An 18,852-nucleotide genomic window follows, 5' to 3' on the forward strand; every position below is an offset into this window, starting at 1 on the left:
CGCAACCCTTCTCTCCTGAGAAGAGCACGCTGGTCACTACTTTATTAGGTAAAGTAAAGGTAAAGGGGCCCCTGACCATCAGGTCCAGTCGTGTCCGACTCTGGGGTTGCGGCGCTCATCTCGCTCTATAGGCCGAGGGAGCCAGCGTTTGTCCGCAGACAGCTTCCGGGTCATGTGGCCAGCATGACAAAGCTGCTTCTGGCGAACCAGAGCAGCACATGGAAACGCCATTTACCTTCCCGCCGGAGCGGTCCCTATTTATCTACTTGCACTTTGATGTGCTTTCGAACTGCTAGGTTGGCAGGAGCTGGGACCGAGCAACGGGAGCTCACCCCGTTGCAGGGATTTGAACCGCCGACCTTCTGATCAGCAAGCCCTAGACTCTGTGGATTAACCCACAGCGCCACCTGGGTCCCCCTGGGTCCTGAGAAGAGCACGCTGGTCTTCTTGCATCCTCCGGCAAGAAGAAAGACTCATGTGTAGTTCTAAAACTACTTTATTGGCAAACTATATATACAGAGGCTTCATAATCACATCTCTCTCTCTGCTACCATAGAACAGAAACACACTAAACCGCTTCTCAGCAGAACAGAAACCAAATAGTACAATAACACTCTCGGTGGGAAACAGATAAGACAGATTGAGGTTGAATCCTGACAAGACAGAAGTACTGTTTTTGGGGGGACAGGAGGCGGGCAGGTGTGGAGGACTCCCTGGTCCTGAATGGGGTAACTGTGCCCCTGAAGGACCAGGTGCGCAGCCTGGGAGTCATTTTGGACTCACAGCTGTCCATGGAGGCGCAGGTCAATTCTGTATCCAGGGCAGCTGTTTATCAGCTCCATCTGGTACGCAGGCTGAGATCCTACCTGCTCGCAGACTGTCTCGCCAGAGTAGTGCATGCTCTAGTAATCTCTCGCTTGGACTACTGCAATGCGCTCTACGTGGGGCTACCTTTGAAGGTGACCCGGAAACTAAAATTAATCCAGAATGCGGCAGCTAGACTGGTGACTGAGAGCAGCTGCCGAGACCACATAACACTGGTCTTGAAAGACTTACATTGGCTCTCAGTACGTTTCCGAGCACAATTCAAAGTGTTGGTGCTGACCTTTAAAGCCCTAAACAGCCTCGGTCCAGTATACCTGAAGGAGCGTCTCCACTCCCATCATTCTGTCCGGACACTGAGGTCCAGTTCCAAGGGCCTTCTGGTAGTTCCCTCACTGTGAGAAACCAAGTTACAGGGAACCAGGCAGAGGGCCTTCTCGGTGGTGGCACCCGCCCTGTGGAACGCCCTCCCACCAGATATCAAAGAGAAAAACAACTACCAGACTTTTAGAGGACATCTGAAGGCAGCCCTGTTTAGGGAAGCTTTTAATGTTTAATAAATTATTGTACAGTGGTGCCTCACTAATTTAATCCGTTCCGAAGGCACCTTCGTAGGTAGAAAAATTCGTAAGTTGAAAAACGCCATTGGAAACGCAATTTCCCATAGGAATGCATTGGAAACGGAAAAATTCGTAAGACGAAGCAACCCTATCTAAAAATTCGTAAGTCGAAAAATCCCTATCTAAAACAGCCGCAGTTTCCTTTCAGATGTCGATATTCGTAAGCGTGCGGCCATTAGCCCCATTCGTAAGTCGAAAAATTTGGTTGTCGAGTCGTTCATAAGTCGAGGTACCACTGTATTTTAATATTTCTGCTGGAAGCCGCCCAGAGTGGCTGGGGAAACTCAGCCAGATGGGCGGGGTATAAATAATAAATATATTATTATTATTATTATTATTATTATTATTATTATTATTATTATTGACTTCCATCCCACACTCTCTCAGACTCATGACTCTCATGTGATACAAATTAATCACACCAGTCCTTGCTGAAGCAGCACTGGATAGCAATAATCCTAGCACTGTCTGCCTACCCCAGTATTTTCTACTCTAACAGAGATCTTTCCTTGAACACTGTTGCTGGTTGGGAGATGCCACAGGTTGGACCTTCTGCAAGCAACATGTGTGCTCTCCAACTGAGTGCTGGACCGTCCCCACCCAGGCCGTTCACCTTACAGGTTTGCAGAGTTTCTATCAACACTGCGTTGTGAGGTTAGAATAAGCAGTGACGAGAGGAGGAATGACTGCTGGGAGGAGCACAGAGGGAAGAAATGCCATGGTGCATCTGCAGCAGCACAACTGGACGCCTTCATCTGCCCCAGCTGCAACAAAACATGTCTCGCCTGTATTGGTCTCTACAGCCACAGCAGGCGCTGTAACTCTCCAACAGTTTGAGTTTGACTTCATCCCCAAAGGCGCACACCTCCATTGCCAACAACATAGGATCACAGAATCTTAGAACTGTAGAGTTGGAAGGGACCCCGAGAGTCACCTAGCCCCACCCCATGCAATGCAGGAATCTCAGCTGAAGCATCCATGGCAGATGACAAGCCAACCACAACCTTCCAAGAAAGTTTGCTCCACTGTCAAACCCTCAGAAGGTTCTACCTGAGGTTTAGTCAGAATTTACTTTCTTTAAACTTGAATCCATTGGTTTGGGTCCTAGTCTCAGGAACAGGAAAAAAAACAAGTTTGTTCCATCTTCCACGCGACAGCCCTTGAGATATTTGAGCAAGTCCAGCTATAAAGTAAGCTGGCTCCTCTTTCTTACCACAACAAAATTATAATTTACTCACTTATAATCTCACATTGATTAGCAATGGCAGCAATAAAAACTATTCAAGCAAAACACTTGTATTTACAGAATAACCAGCCTCAGGCATGTGCCTAAAGCTGGGGCAAACAGAGGCATGTCTGTATCCAATGCTGGTCAAAGGAAGAGAGAAGGGAACAGGAAGTACTCTATGCTCCTTCCTCTCCAGGAGAGGAGGGGAAATGACATCACACAGAGCCCTCTCTACCAATTGAACGTCTATGGTCTGAGTATCTGCCTATCAGCAATTTAGCACTATGGTATTAGGCCCTTCTCAGGCTAACTAACAAGAATATGCATATGTCAGGTTTGGCTGCTAATTTCCCCCAGTTTGGGGGCAAGGTGCCATCAGTATTTGATCATTCCTCCCTCCGACATCTTTCTCCCCACGTGGGACAGGGGTGGGCTGACTACACACACTTTTTCTCTCTGCCATGCAAACATGGGTGCATAGGAAGCTGCCTTCTACTGAGCCAGACCCCCAGTCCATCCAGCTCAGTATGGCCAACACTGACTGGCAGCAGCTCTCCAGGGTTTCAGTCAGGGAGTCTTTTTCCAGTCCTACCTGGATGTTCTGGGAACTGAACTCGGGACCCGTGGCTTAACTTATCCAGTAATCCCTGACGAATGTGCTTCATCGTCATCCACTTGCCCCATGCAATTTAATACGCTTGCAATCATTATGGTGTTTGCAATCACGAGTGTTATTATTAACCATCCTTATGATCATCAGCAGGGATAATTTCCATCACCAGGAGCTCCTTCTCCCTCTCCTGTGATTTTTCTAAGCTTCAAGCTTTGAAACAAAAATGTGATTCGTTTTCTCTCTTTACAGCCGTCGCGCACCAATGAAGCAAACCTGCTTTGTGAATCAACCCAACACCATATTGTTTTTTAAAATAAATAAATAAGAAGAAGCTTGATTTGTAAACCAAGAAGTTGTTGTGCTGGGATTTTAGGCCGCCAGCAGCTTCCTTTAGATATAAAAATGCGGCTTTGCTCTCCTATCCTGTCATCGGCTTAGAGCACCAGATTTTGATTCAATATTCCTTTAAAAGGAGAATTTCTGGTCTTCCACACCAGGAGACAATGTGGATTTACACAGGGACGGAAAATGAGGGCGTTAATTTACCCAAAACGTTGGGATCTGTTTGGATGCAATTCTGGGCTGCATCAATAGGAGTATAGCATCTAGATCAAGGGAAGTAATAGTACCACTGTATTCCGCTCTGGTCAGACCTCACCTGGAGTACTGTGTCCAGTTCTGGGCACCACAGTTCAAGAAGGATACTGACAAGCTGGAACGTGTCCAGAAGAGGGCAACCAAAATGGTCAAAGGCCTGGAAACGATGCCTTATGAGGAACGGCTTAGGGAGCTGGGTATGTTTAGCCTGGAGAAGAGAAGGTTAAGGGGTGATATGATAGCCATGTTCAAATATATAAAAGGATGTCATATAGAGGAGGGTGAAAGGTTGTTTTCTGCTGCTCCAGAGAAGTGGACACGGAGCAATGGATTCAAACTACAAGAAAGAAGATTCCACCTCAACATTAGGAAGAACTTCCTGACAGTAAGAGCTGTTCGGCAGTGGAATTTGCTACCAAGGAGTGTGGTGGAGTCTCCTTCTTTGGAGGTCTTTAAGCAGAGGCTTGACAGGCATATGTCAAGAATGCTTTGATGGTGTTTCCTGCTTGGCAGGGGGTTGGACTGGATGGCCCTTGTGGTCTCTTCCAACTCTACGATTCTATGATTCTATGGATTATGGAGGATGTTGTGTGGACAGCGAGGAAAAAACCCAGCACACGTAGTTCATGGAAGCCCATCTGAAAATGCCATTTTTTGACGGGGTGGGATTTACAATGCATCTGTTGTCAGCACAAGTCAAGAATGAATCGCCCCTTATAAAGGGTGAGGAGAGAGGGAGAGAAGCAAGACAAACTGGTTTTCTGTAGTGTAAGAAATGGGCAATAGCCTGAGTTCTTCTTAAAGTAGGTATGATCTGTGGCCCATCAGCCACTGCTCCCTTGGATCAGCCAGAATCTTCTCACTCCACTTCCTGGTCCAGGCGAGTTGCAAATTTCAAGGGATGTGAATACCAAATAAGAAATTGTTGTTGTTGTTTAGTCGTTTAGTCGTGTCCGACTCTTCGTGACCCCATGGACCATAGCACGCCAGGCACTCCTGTCTTGCACTGCCTCCCGCAGTTTGGTCAAACTCATGTTTGTAGCTTCGAGAACACTGTCCAACCATCTCGTCCTCTGCCGTTCCCTTCTCCTAGTGCCCTCAATCTTTCTCAACATCAGGGTCTTTTCCAGGGAGTCTTCTCTTCTCATGAGGTGGCCAAAGTATTGGAGCCTCAGCTTCACGATCTGTCCTTCCAGTGAGCACTCAGGGATGATTTCCTTCAGAATGGATAGGTTTGATCTTCTAGCAGTCCATGGGACTCTCAAGAGTCTCCTCCAGCACCATAATTCAAAAGCATCAATTCTTTGGCGACCAGCTCTCACTTCCATACATCACTACTGGGAAAACCATAGCTTTAACTATACGGACCTTTGTCGGCAAGGTGATGTCTCTGCTTTTTAAGATGCTGTCTAGGTTTGTCATTGCTTTTCTCCCAAGAAATACAAGAAATACAACTATCAAATTAACACTATATGACTACAACAGACATAGCTCTCCACCAACCCAAATAAAAAAACACAGATTTATTTATTTTTAACCGAGAGGCTCTGTCTATATCACGTATGCGCATATATTAATCAATTGCTCATTTTGGGCATAATTCCAAACCAATATATGGAACCGTAAGAACGATCTCAGAAGGAACTTTGGACTTCCACGCTCGCCTCCCCTTGTACGGTCAGAGTGCTCAGTTGCTTCACTGTGTTTTTGCAAACCACTGTTTGCCATTCCACCTAAACTAGGAAACAACGGTTTGCACTTTAAGCCACCTCACCTCCCCAAAACCAGGATGGCAAACCTGGTTTTTATCCTGGCTTGAAATTAGAACCTCCTGGCCTAGATGGCACCTGCGCTGGCAAGCCACTCCAGCTTATGAATTGATTTTGGTATGGATTCCCTGATTTGTGTGATGCTTGTGGGAATCCACCATGCAGCTGCACACTTGGGACTTCCCAGCAAAATTGATTCTGGAACCAGCTGGCTGCACCAGCCCCGGATCCTACTTGACCCATCCATGGAACCAGATCCACTTTGAACAGCCCACCACTGCCGCCACCACCTCTCCAATTGGATCCTAGTCACAAATCAAGCTTCTCCTTGCTGTAATACACCCCCCAGCTGGCACAGATAAGACATTCCTCCAATAGACCCTCATCCATTTATCAAAACAGGTTTTTTTTTCCAGGGGAGGAAGCCAAGCTGCTTTCCTGTAGTTTTGTGGAAGGACGACGGAACCAGTGCTAGAAATTCCCCAGGCGCCAGGTGCATTTTGCACCTGGTGAGGGTCCAGCTGCAACCATGTAGAGACCTCCGGATGCCAGGATGGCGACTGACATCTCTGTTGTGCTGACGAGAGGCACAATTCATTTTCAGCTTTGTAATCTTGTTAAAAATAAAAAGTGCCTAGACATCACACTGCAGGGACCGCAACATGGGTTTAAGGTGCAATATGATAAAGGTAAAGGTAAAGGACACCTGGACGGTTAAGTCCAGTCAAAGGCGACTATGGGGTTGCGGCGCTCATCTTGCTTTCAGGCCGAGGGAGCCAGCATTTGTCCACAGACAGCTTTCCGAGTCATGTGGCCAGCATGACTCAATCACTTCTGGCGCAACAGGACACCGCGACAGAAACCAGAGCGCATGGAAATGCCATTTCCCTTCCTGCCGGAGCGGTACCTATTTATCCACTTACACTGGCATGGTTTTGAACTGCTAGGTTGGCAGGAGCTGGGACAGAACAACGGGAGCTCACTCCGTCACGGGGATTTGAACCGCTGACCTTCTGGTCGGCAAGCCCAAGAGGCTCAGTGGTTTAGACCACAGTGCCACCCGCGTCCCTTCAAGGTGCCATATGACAATTCGCTTACGTATCTGAGTTCCCATGGGGGACTTGCTGTATTCTATACATAGTGCTGGAGGAGACTCTTGAGAGTCCCATGGACTGCAAGAAGATCAAATCTATCCATTCTGAAGGAAATCAGCCCTGAGTGCTCACTGGAAGGACAGATAGTGAAGCTGAGGCTCCAATACTTTGGCCACCTCCTGAGAAGAGAAGACTCCCTGGAAAAGACCCTGATGTTGGGAAAGATGGAGGGCACTAGGAGAAGGGGACAACAGAGGACGAGATGGTTGGACAATGTTCTCGAAGCTACGAACATGAGTTTGACCAAACTGCGGGAGGCAGTGGAAGACAGGAGTGCCTGGCGTGCTCTGGTCCATGGGGTCACAAAGAGCCGGACACGACTAAACAACAATACATAGTGCACGGTCAGAAGACCCACACATTAGGTCCTTCAGACCATGGGCAGTTGGATGACCTCTTCTGGAGCTTTGCAAAGGGAAAACTAGGTTACACACACACACACACACACACACACACACACACACACACACACTGGATGGAGGTATGGCTGGAGTCCTTGGACCACCTCAGGGCTGAGGATTCCACAGTGAACTAAACTGATTCATGATCTCGGTCTGGGTCATAAGAACCCAATGTCCCATCAAGCCCAGCATCATGTTCTCACAGTGGTCAAGCCTGATGCCTGTAGGAAGGACATTAAGAGAGGAGCCCTCTCCCCCCCCCCCCCTGTGGTTTCCAGCAAGTGGTATTCAGAAGCGTTGCTGCCCCCTGCTGTATGTGCAGAGCACAGCCATCCTGGCTAGTAGCCACTGAGAGTCCTGTTCCACCCAGATCAGGTTAGCCCACTTTGGAAGTTCTGTGGATTCCACCTCCATCTCTTCCATCAACAGGGCACACCTGTTCACAGGTGTCCAAAGTGCTTTCTCTTCACACTCCTGGATTAAAGCTATTTGTGGAGATGCCATTTGAGAAAACTGATTCTTGTCCTTTTCTCTCTCTCCCCCCCCCCGCCCCCACCCACGTTCTACTATTTGAAACTCAGGATAAGTAGACGATCTTCACAGCCTGCTGCAACATAATAAAATACTTCTAACACACACAGAGAGAGAAATGAAAGATTCCCCCCACTGAAATAGTATTGGGAGACAGAGGCAATCTGAGAGAGCTGGTTTGTGAGGACCTCACAAACTAAAAATGAAAGATTAACAACTTTTATCTCTCTCTTCCCCCCCCTTGTTTGGTCTCCCCTCTTCCTCCTCCTCCTCCTCCTCCTCCTCCTCCTCCTCCTCCTCCTCCACCCTCATTGCCAGAAACGGATCTCAATACAGTGTAAAAAGCTAGGCATTTTGGGGACCGCAGAACCAAAACTAGGAAATAAAAGTATTCTATCAACATTCCAACCCCTTCTTACAAATGGCCTTTCCGTCACACACACACACACACAAACACACACACACATCTAAATGAAAAATTACTGGTTTCTTTGGGGGTGGGGGACAGAATAGGTTGGAAGGTACGTAGGAGGAAATAAAATGGCATTTACCGTCTGATCTAGCTGAATTTAATGTGGAAATACTGAACGGCTGCAAAGGTGCCACTCTCGCAGTATGTTTCTTCATTCTGTGGAAATCGCCCTCCACTGAGACGTTATGTCCTCCTCTCCGCCTTTTGCCCGCACATTTTTTGGGGGGAGAGGGCTGCCCCCCTCCCTGCCCTGTGCCACAAGGTACCTCTCTGCCGTGTCTGTAGATGCTGTTCGGAAGACGCTGCCGTCAGATCTGCAGTTTCCCGGAGAAACCATTTGCAACACATTCAGACAAGGCTTGACCTCAGAGCCAGCAGTTTGCCCAATTGTTGGGCATGGCCAGCGATCTCAGGATTTAGTACCCTTCTTAGTATTTTATCCCCACCCCAAAATCCCTCTTTCCACTTCTACGACACAGCAAGCCCGTTCCGAATCAAGGCACCCCGTTTGCAATGAAACGACCCCCCCCCTGAAAGCCCACAGAGGCGGCATATTATCTTTCGGCGACGGCACAGCGAAAGGAAAGATGCGCTGCTATTTTGCGAGCCCTTCGTGCCATGAAAATGCATGAGGTTAGGTCGGCTGAATCTCACCAGAATAGAAAGCACTTCTCTGCCGGTGAAGTCTAATATTAGACAGCGAACCGGTGCTCTTAGCTGCTTAGTTAAATATCACAGAGCGAGGGGGAAGTCCTGGAAATCAACGCGGCAGACAAAAGCAGTGTTTTGGAGGAGACACTAGAAAAACACACGGCTGCAGAGCTCATCCCAGAATCACTGGAGCCCATAGCATCTTTAGCAGGAGAAATCTAAAAACCAATACACTTAAACGGCAAGATCAATAAACATTACAGGCTCCCATTTTAGGTTGTGGGGGGAGAAAGGAAATTAAAGTTGGCAAATGTTTCCAATGATTGCATTTAAATAATAATAATAATAATAATGTGCTTCCTTCAAGATGCTCACAGGGCTTGTAGCCACCATTAGCGGCCAAATTTATTCTCACAACAACCCTCTGAGGTAGGTTAGGCTGAGAGCGCCTGGCCCAAGGTCACCCGGGAGATAGAGGGAGTTGATATCTGACCAGGTTCCTGTTCCCCCAGTGCTTAGAATTTGTCTGTCTCGGGAGACAACAGAGGAGTGCGCCTTTGGGGGTGAAGTCAAACCATTGGAGAATTACAGCGCCTGCTGTGGCTGTAGAGGCCGATAGGGGAGAGACATGTTTTGTTGCAGCTGGGGCAGCTATTCATGAAGCATAGCGTACGGTAGGCCGTAGATCTCCCCCACCGATGAAGGCAACCTGTAGCCCTCATAACTTACACCATCAGGTTGAGCTTATAACTTGTAATTGTTGCCCCCCCCCCAGGTTGTTTCTGCTGCTTTAGCAGCACCGAAGCGACATCCCTGGGGCACAGGACTAGGCAGGGTGGCTGGAGGTCCTGGGCTGCCCAAAGGACAAGACCCAGCTCTCAGCCTCACCAAAGGAAAGCAGAGCAAGACGTTTGGCACCAGCTGGGATGCAGGAGTCGCCAGAAGGAGGCGTACAAAGCACCACCCAACTGTCTTAGGGACTCCACTCTGGATTTGAATAAGGCAGGGACCCCCAAACTCAGCCCTCCAGATGTTTTGGGACTACAGTTCCCATCATCCCTGACCACTGGTCCTGTTAGCTAGGGATGATGGGAGTTGTAGTCCCAAAACATCTGGAAGGCTGAGTTTGGGAATGCCTGGAGTAAGGTAAAAGTAAAGGACCCTTGGACGGTTAAATCCAGTCAAATGTGACTATGGGGCTGCGGCACTCATCTCACTTTCAGGCCGAGAGAGCCAGCGTTTGTCCACAGATAGCTTTCCAGGTCTTGTGGCCAGCAGGACTAAACCGTTTCTTGCGCAAAGGAACACCGTGATGGAAGCTAGAGTACATGGAAACACCGTTTACCTTCCCGCCACAGCGGCAAGCCCAAGAAGAAACTAGAGCACGGGAACTGGGTGGCACTCTGGTCTAAACCACTGAGCCTCTTGGCCTTGCCGATTGCAAGGTCAGCAGTTTGAATCCCCGTGATGGGGTGAGCTCCCGTTGCTCTGTCCCAGCTCCTGCCAACCTAGCAGCTCGAAAGCACGCCAGTGCAAGTAGATAAATAGGTACTGCTCCGGCGGAAAGGTAAACGGCATTTCCGTCCAGATTTGTGTAGGGTTTGCTCCGTAGCCTTTTCTTCTCCTGAAGATGTCCTGCGTGGCAACGAGTGTCGATTATCCCTCAGGGTTTACTCCCAAAGCCTTTCTCACGAATGAGTATAGCCGCAAGAGACCGGAGGTTTAAGCACCAGAATTTTCCTTCTCCTAGGTGGGCCACTTTCCCAGGTTGACAAACCTCATCTGCCCCTCACAACTGGTTACATACAGCAATTCGCTGGAGCCTGTCTTTGCATACAGGGGATAGTCAAGTCCAGGCATCCCCAAACTCGGCCCTCCAGATGTTTTGAGACTACAACTCCCATCATTCCTAGCCAATAGGACCAGTGGTCAGGGATGGTGGGAATTGCAGTCCCAAAGCATCTGGAGGGCCAGGTTTGGGAGTGCCTGGTCAAGTCCCTAATTCACAGAAGGTTTGAGACCTGTTGTGACTTGGGGTTTGTGATTTCAGCTCTCTTGACATAATATGCTGGAGACAGTTCTCTAGTAACACTTAGAATCACAGAATCATAGAGTTGGAAGAGACCACAAGGGCCATCCAGTCCAACCCCCCTGCCAAGCAGGAAACACCATCAAAGCATTCTTGACATATGCCTGTTAATCCTCTGCTTAAAGACCTCCAAAGAAGGAGACTCCACCACACTCCTTGGTAGCAAATTCCACTGCCGAACAGCTCTTACTATCAGGAAGTTCTTCCTAACATTTAGGTGGAATCTTCATTCTTGTAGTTTGAATCCATTGCTCCGTGTCCGCTTCTCTGGAGCAGCAGAAAACAACCTTTCTCCCTCCTCTATATGACATCCTTTTATATATTTGAACATGGCTATCATATCACCCCTTAACTTTCTCTTCTCCAGGCTAAACATACCCAGCTCCCTAAGCCGTTCCTCATAAGGCATCGTTTCCAGGCCTTTGACCATTTTGGTTGCCCTCCTCTGGACACGTTCCAGCTTGTCAGTATCCTTCTTGAACTGTGGTGCCCAGAACTGGACACAGCACTCCAGGTGAGGTCTGACCAGAGCAGAATACAGTGGTACTATTACTTGATCTAGATGCTATACTCCTATTGATGCATCCCAGAATTGCATTGGCTTTTTTAGCTGTTGCATCACACTGTTGACTCATGTCAAGTTTGTGGTCTACCAGGACTCCTAGATCCTTTTCACATGTACTGCTCTCAAGCCTCAACAACCCTGCAAGGTAGGTTAGCCTGAGAGGCAAGGGCAGCCAGTGAGCTCCATGGCCAAGTGGGGATTCAAACCCAGGTCTCTCCCAAGTCCTAGCCCCACACTCTGACCAATACACCCCGCCATCTCTCAAACCAAGGCGCCCAAGCCACCTGCCTCTAGTACTGGAGATCTGCGGCATTCCTAGACCGCAGCACCCTTAGCCTTCCTGGTTCAAGTTGGCTTTTCCCCAAATAACCTTTGGAAAGGCTCGCCGGGAGGCCGGCCAGACAGCCGGCAGGATGAGAAACTCTCACCATCCGCTGTCATATCTTCCGTGCTTTTAAGCCACCAGATGACAAGTGACAGGGCCATTATCAGCTCATTTCACAGGGCTGGAATATTAATGTTGATTTATGGAAGCAAACAAGGAAACAATGCAAAGTTGGGCGGGAAGAAGGGCGGGGAAGAGAAACGAAGGGAACTCCGGGCTCCGCACTTTAAGTGCCACTCAAGGAGGGAAGGCGGTGCGTGATTTTAAATTTCCTTCCCAATCCAGGTAAACACTTTAAAGCAATAACAACAGCAATCTTCGCAAAGCTAAGAGTGTGGCGATGGGAGACTGATCACACATAAAACCAACAGCACTGTCAGGTTTGATTTCAAACAGGTTGGTTCATTGTAGGTCCCCCCCCTTTTTAGAGCAAACATTGCTCTTCTACCAGGCATTTATCTAATTAAACAGCTTAAAGGTAAAGGGGCCCCTGACCATCAGGTCCAGTCGTGTCCGACTCTGGGGTTGCGGCGCTCATCTTGCTCTATAGGCCAAGGGAGCTGGTGTTTGTCTGCAGACAGCTTCCAGGTCATGTGGCCAGCATGACTAAGCTGCTTCTGGCGAACCAGAGCAGCACACGGAAACGGCGTTTACTTTCCCGCCGGGGCGGTCCCTATTCATCTACTTGCATTTTGACGTGCTTTCGAACTGCTGGGTGGGCAGGAGCTGGGACCGAGCAACGGGAGCTCCCCCCGTTGCAGGGATTCGATCCGCCGACCTTCTGATCGGCAAGCCCTAGGCTCTGTGGTTTAACCCACAGCGCCACCTGGGTCCCTCAATTAAACAGCTTATGGCCTTTTAAACTGTGGGTGGGGGGGTATTGTTTGTTACTATGGTATGTATTTTTGTGTTTTTATATTGGAAACGGCATCCTGTGATCCTCAGCTGCCGGGCAGTATAGAAATTTAAATAAATAAATAAATAATTGTGATTGTAATAATAATAATAATAATTCCAACCGCCTTAGGGACTCCACTCTCGATTTGTGTAGGGTTAGCTACTCAGGAGAAGAAAAGGCTCAGGAGTAAACCTCAACCAATAAATCTTAAAAAGTCATTTTCTTTGTAAGTATCCCTCCAAGAATGCAAACTTTAAATATAAAAATGTGAAAATAACCAAGCTCCAAATGCCAAACTCATATTCTGACACTTCCCCCCCGCCCCAGATCTGAGAAACGTTTGATACATTTTCTAGCCCACTATTTTGGAGAAATCTTCTCCCCTCTCCTGAAAATAATCCTGCCATCATAAACTGTCAACCGATGGGTAAGCCTGCTGTTTAAGCAGGGCAATTGCCCTGGATGACGACTGCTTAAGCGAGGTACAAGCAGTTATGACTCCACCCCACCCCACCCCAGGCGCACGCCATTGTTTCTCGAGACAGACTGAGGCCAACCAAAAAAATAATGGGGGTGGGGAAGTGGCTCTCACAATGGGGTGGAGCTGCCCCACTAGCTTCTTGGGCTCTGCTGCTTATGGGGAGAGAGGGCAAGGCAGTGGGGGAACCAGCAGACCCCAGCTGGGGATCTATAGCTTCCATCCTCCCTGATCACCTAGAAAGAAAAGAAGTCTTCTGGAGAACTCTGGGTGGCAGCGTTGAGCTTTACCCAAATTTCACCTCCCTGCCCCAGAAATCTCCCTGGTTGGAGAATGCTGCCCCTTAACCCAACTTTTACTCCCCACAAATAAATCTATTCTTTACTTGCTTCCTTCGTTTGTTTGTTTGTTTGTTTTGTTTTGTTTTGTTTCATACAATTTACACACCTGTTGACTGTAAAACACACAAGAAAACCTCAAAGCAGTCTGCAAAAGGCAAAAGAGTAAATTCGAGGGGGGGCGGCATAGCTGCCAAGTTATCCCTTTTTTTAAGGGATTTTCCCTTATGCTGAATAGGCTTCCTCGCGAGAAAAGGGAAAACTTGGCAGCTATGGGGGGCGGGCAGAATCACAGCCCTACTTTAAAACTTAAAAATACTGAAACAGATTGACCTCTGCTTCATAAGCACTTGCCATAGCTGCCAAGTTCTAGCCTGAGAAATAAGGGACTGGACCGGAAGTAGCAGACCGGAAGTAGCGCTGTCGCCATTTTGGAACTGGGCGGAGCATGCTCAGAAGCTACTTTTGATGCTGCTCTGACCTGTTCCAAAATGGCCACCGCACCAGAAGTCGCGCTGCGGCCATTTTGGAACTGGGCAAAGCAGCATCAAAAGTCGCTTCTGAGCATGCTCCGCCCAGTTCCAAAATGGCCACCGCGCCAGAATAAACCGGGGGGAAACAAAAAAAATCCGTTTTTTTTGGCTGGGGACAGCTGGAAAAACGGGGGTTTCCCGGGGAATACGGGAGACTTGGCAGCTATGGTTGCATAGGCTTGTCTAAACAGAAATGCTTTTAGCAGGCACCAAAAATAGTACAGCAAAGGAGCCTGCCTGATGTCAATCGTCAGGGAATTCCAAAGTGTAGCTGCTTCCATACTAAAAGGTTGATCTCTTCCGAAGCAGAACGGGCATTACGTGAGACCTATAAGAGTGCCAATTCCGCCAACTGGGCCGGTCAAGTGGGGGCAAGGCAATCTCATAGGTAAACTGGTCCCAAGTTTGTTAAGGGCTTTATATACTAATATTTTCACCTTGAACCTTGCCCGCTAGATGTTCTTGGACTACAACTCCCATCAATCCCGGCAAGAGGGGCCAATGGTCAGGCAAGTTGAGACTTGTAGTCCAGCAACACCTGGAAGCTCACAATCTCCCATCCCTGCCTTACTGCCAGACGGAGACAAATTTATTTGTTTTCCAGTGGTTGACAATCACAACTGTGCTCAGTGTCAGGGACCGTGCTGAGGAAGGCTGCTCTGAGGAGGAATGGTGGGAGCCACCCCCTCCCCCTGCTCTTGAATCTTCCCAGGAGTAGGAGGACAGTGTGGATTTGGAACAGTGGTTTGCAGTGGGGCATAGTTCAGAAGGCAGAAGCTGGGGAATACCGGTTGGGAAACAGCTAGGAGAAGAAACACCGGGGGAGAGAGGGTTAACAGATTCACTGTCTCTGGAAAGCATTCCTCCCCAAGGTCAAGAAGAGCTCAGAAAGTGTCAGAACAGAAAGCACAGAGGGTACAAGCTCAGATTACAACCCGTAGGAGTGGTGTAGATTAATAGGGACCTACAGGGGTGTAATCCTTAATTGGGAGCACCGCCATTCTAGGAGAGGTGTTCCTTGTTCTCTCGCTGTGATGATTAAAGTTTCTAACTGGTAAGAAGACTCATTTTCCTTTGTTCTACTTATCTACTGCCACAGAGGAAGAAGCCGATTCCCTGAAGCCTGACACTCAAGTCCTGCTTCTGGTTTTCCCATTGCAGCATCTGGTTGGCCACTGTGAGAACAGGATGCTGGACTAGATGAGTCATTCACCCAGCAGGGGTAACACAGGGTTGTGTCTTGAGCCCGTTGTTGTTCAACGTCTCTATAAACAACTTGGTTGAAGGAATTATGGGGCAGTGGTGGAGCAAGCTGATCGGGCACCATGGGGGCACCGCGGGGCCTCCAAGGAGTCTGCCTGCCTCCTCCCACTCAGCCGCCCTACAGCTGAGGGGGAGGCAACAGGCGGACTGTTTGGGGCAGCGCGGAGCCTGGGGGCGCTCAAGTCACAGCGTCTCTCCCAGGAGAGACGCGTGGCTCAGGCCCGCTGCAGGCCCCACGGTGAGTGCCACCCACCATTTGGTCACCCCCCCTCAGTGGGGACAGCCAGGGCGGTCCGCACCCACTGCACCCCCCTTGCTACGCCCCTGTAGGTGCAGGTGACACCAAACTGGGAGGGGTAGCTAATGCCGCAGAAAACAGAATCAGAATTCAATGTGACCTCAACGGGTTGTAGAACTGGGCGCAAGCTAACAAAATGAATTTCAATAGGGACAACCGGCAGGTTCTACACTTAGGCAGGAAGAACCGGATGCACAAATTTAAGACGTGGAACCAGGTTGTACATGTGAATAGGACCCAGGGATCAAGCTGAACATGAGTCCACAGTGTGCTGCTGCAGCAAAGAAAAGCTAACCCTATTCTAGGCTGCATCAACAGAAGTCTAGTGTCCAGGTCAAGGGAAGTCATAGTCCCACTCTATTCTGTCTTGGTCAGACCACACCTGGAGTCCTTTATCCAGTTCTGGGCGTCATAATTTAAGAAGGGTGTTGACATGCTGGAAAGTGTGCAGAGGGGGGGGGGAGCAACCAAGATGATCAAGGATCTGGAAACCAAGCCTTATGAGGAGTGGTTGAAGGAGCTGGGCACATTTAGCCTGGAAAACAGGAGACAGAGTGGAGATACGATAGGCATCTTCAAAAAAAGCTCAAGGGCTGTCATACGGAAGAGGGACCAAGCTTGTTATCTCCTGTTCCTGGCTTCAGGTTACATGAAAGGAGGGTCCAACTCAGCACCAGAAATAACTTTCTGGCAGTAAGAATTGTTGGACAGTGGAACGGACTCCCTCCTGTCCAACTGTGATTCTATGATAAGCAGGACTCTTCTGATGTTCTGAGCCCTCGGAAGAAGGCCTGTAGTTCAGTGGTAGAGCATCTGCCTTGCATGCCAAAGGTCCCAGGTCCAACCCCTGACATTGCCGGGCTGGGAGAGACTCCTGGCTGAAATCCCAGAGAGCTGCTGCCAGTCAGTGTGGGCAGTACTGAGCTAGATGGGCCAATAGTCTGACTCAGTATATGGATACCTTGGCTCTCAACCTTAATCCATTCCAGAAGTCTGTTCCAATACCAAGGCGTGCTTTCCCATAGAAAGTAATGCAAAGCGGATTAATCCGTTCCAGACTTTTAAAAACAACGCCTAAAACAGCAACTTTACATGAATTTTACTATCTAACGAGACCATGGATCCATAAAATGAAAGCAAAAAACAGTGTACTGTACAGTCACACAATCAATCCATCAGTAGCTGAACTGGGTTCCACACAGTCACAAAAACAAAACAAAGAAACCGCAAAAACAGAAACGCGAAATAAATAGCAAAAAATGACAGACCTCAGCGTAACACTCAAAACGGAAGTGTGGCACTCAAAATGGAAGCACAACACTCAAAACGGAACACATTTGGCTTCTGAAAAAAGTTTGCAAACCAGAACACACACTTCCAGGTTTGCAGTGTTTGGGTTCCAAGTTGTTTGAGTACCAAGGCATTTGAGAACCAAGGTACCACTGTATAACACAACTTCCAACTATGACTTTGAACATCCCAGGAAGGAGTTAGATGGTTTTAGCCCCCCCCCCCCCCCGAGCAAGCTTCGCTAGGCTAGAACAACCCCCAAGGATGCAAAATCGGACATCAGAGCACCCAATGTATCTGAGACACAGTTTCACGGAGCACGCATCTTGCAAGCCTTTTGTTCTCAGCAGAGGGCTGTCTCAAAGGATCCTCCTGCCTAAAGAGAGATGATGGGCTCCTTAATCTTTCAACATAGTAATTTAGCTGTTCCCTGACAACGGAACATGGTGAGAATAAACTACCATTGGGGGCGGGCGGGCGGGTGGGCAGAGACTGTCTGCGGCATCAACAGAGAAAGAAATCTGTGTTATTAATTTCAAGCGTGCTGCACGACATTGTCGGGCGCAGTAATAGATTTCTATTTATTTTATGAGTTGGAGCAATAATAATTTGGTTGTAATTGGATGTCAAATAATTATATACGAACAAATCTGGGGCGAAGAGGGGGAAAGCTGCTTCTAATTCTGGACTTACGATGTGCTTTGTCTTTATCGCAGGGCATCTTTGAAGAAGCCACTAATCAGAGTGCCGGCGTGGTGAGTATCCCGGCCGTATATCTCATTTTACACTCCACACTTAATTACATAAATATGTGCTTTCCTTTTCGTACCCGACAAAAAGCTGAGAAAGCAAAAGAGAGGGGAAGAAAAGGGGAAGTATTACGCCTTGGGGGCCGCCTACAAGCAATTCAGTGCGCAAGCTTTCAAGTCACACTGCATTCTTCATCAAACTCTCCAGAAGATCACGTGACCCATGGGCAAGGATGATGGAAGTTTTAGTTCAAACCATTTGGAGGGCACCAGATTGGGGAAAGCTTGTTTAGACCATGCCCCAGGATCCTGATGGAGTCAAAGATCTGGTGAAGAAGGCTCAGCTATGAAAACGACAGAAGCCTGCTTTGCATATAACATTTGGAGGGGTATTGATCTTTTTATACTGTAGTATAATATACTGTTGATAGGGACACGGGTGGTGCTGTGGGTTAAACCACAGAGCCTAGGGCTTGCCGATCAGAAGGTCGGCAGTTCGAATCCTCATGACGGGGTGGGCTCCTGTTGCTCGGTCCCAGCTCCTGCCAACCTAGCAGTTCGAAAGCACATCAAAATGCAAGTAGATAAATAGGTACCACTCTGGCGGGAAGGTAAACTGTGTTTCCGTATGCTGCTCTGGTTCACCAGAAGCGGCTTAGTCATGCTGGCCACATGACCCGGAAGCTGTACGCCGGCTCCCTCGGCCAATAAAGCGAGATGAGCGCCACAAACCCAGAGTCGTCTGTGACTGAACCTAACAGTCAGGGGTCCCAATGTACTGTTGTAAAATGCAAGTGCAACAGGTACTTTTTGGCAAGCATGAGTGTCAACAGGTGACACTTAGAATTAGAATTTAGAATCACAGTATTTTTTTAAAGTTGGAAGGGACCCCCAGGGATCATCTAGTCCAACCCCCTGCAATGCTGGAATGTGCAGATGTCCCACAAGGGGATCAAACCTGCAAACTCAGTGTTATCAGCACCACGCTCTCACCAAATGAGTCCACCTTGAGAGGGAGAGCTGAGTTTGCGCCTCTGTAACATGTGACTTTGCCCCTGCCCTGAACTTCAGACTTCTTGATACACACTCATTTCAAAAGCCAAGAAGC

The 18,852-nt window shown here is 48.5% G+C and overlaps 1 protein-coding gene across 5 annotated transcripts in view; it reads right to left on the reverse strand.

Annotated features, from left to right (window-relative positions):
* Window positions 1-18,852, reverse strand: part of SLC35F4 (solute carrier family 35 member F4) — a 127,132-nt gene that overhangs the window by 33,625 nt on the left and 74,655 nt on the right. Inside the window, exon 1 of one of the 5 annotated variants that reach the window (XM_060270980.2) lies at window positions 8,287-8,502. The exons of the other annotated variants lie outside the window; for them this stretch is intronic. Coding sequence (XP_060126963.2) covers window positions 8,287-8,362 — 76 coding nt within the window. The 5' untranslated portion in view covers window positions 8,363-8,502. Of the gene's footprint in view, window positions 1-8,286; window positions 8,503-18,852 lie in introns of those variants that run through there. 5 annotated transcript variants of the gene reach the window in all.

The sequence above is a fragment of the Zootoca vivipara genome, chromosome 1 (genome assembly GCF_965207765.1).
Source record: "Zootoca vivipara chromosome 1, rZooViv2.hap1.1, whole genome shotgun sequence".
NCBI classification, from domain to species: domain Eukaryota; kingdom Metazoa; phylum Chordata; class Lepidosauria; order Squamata; family Lacertidae; genus Zootoca; species Zootoca vivipara.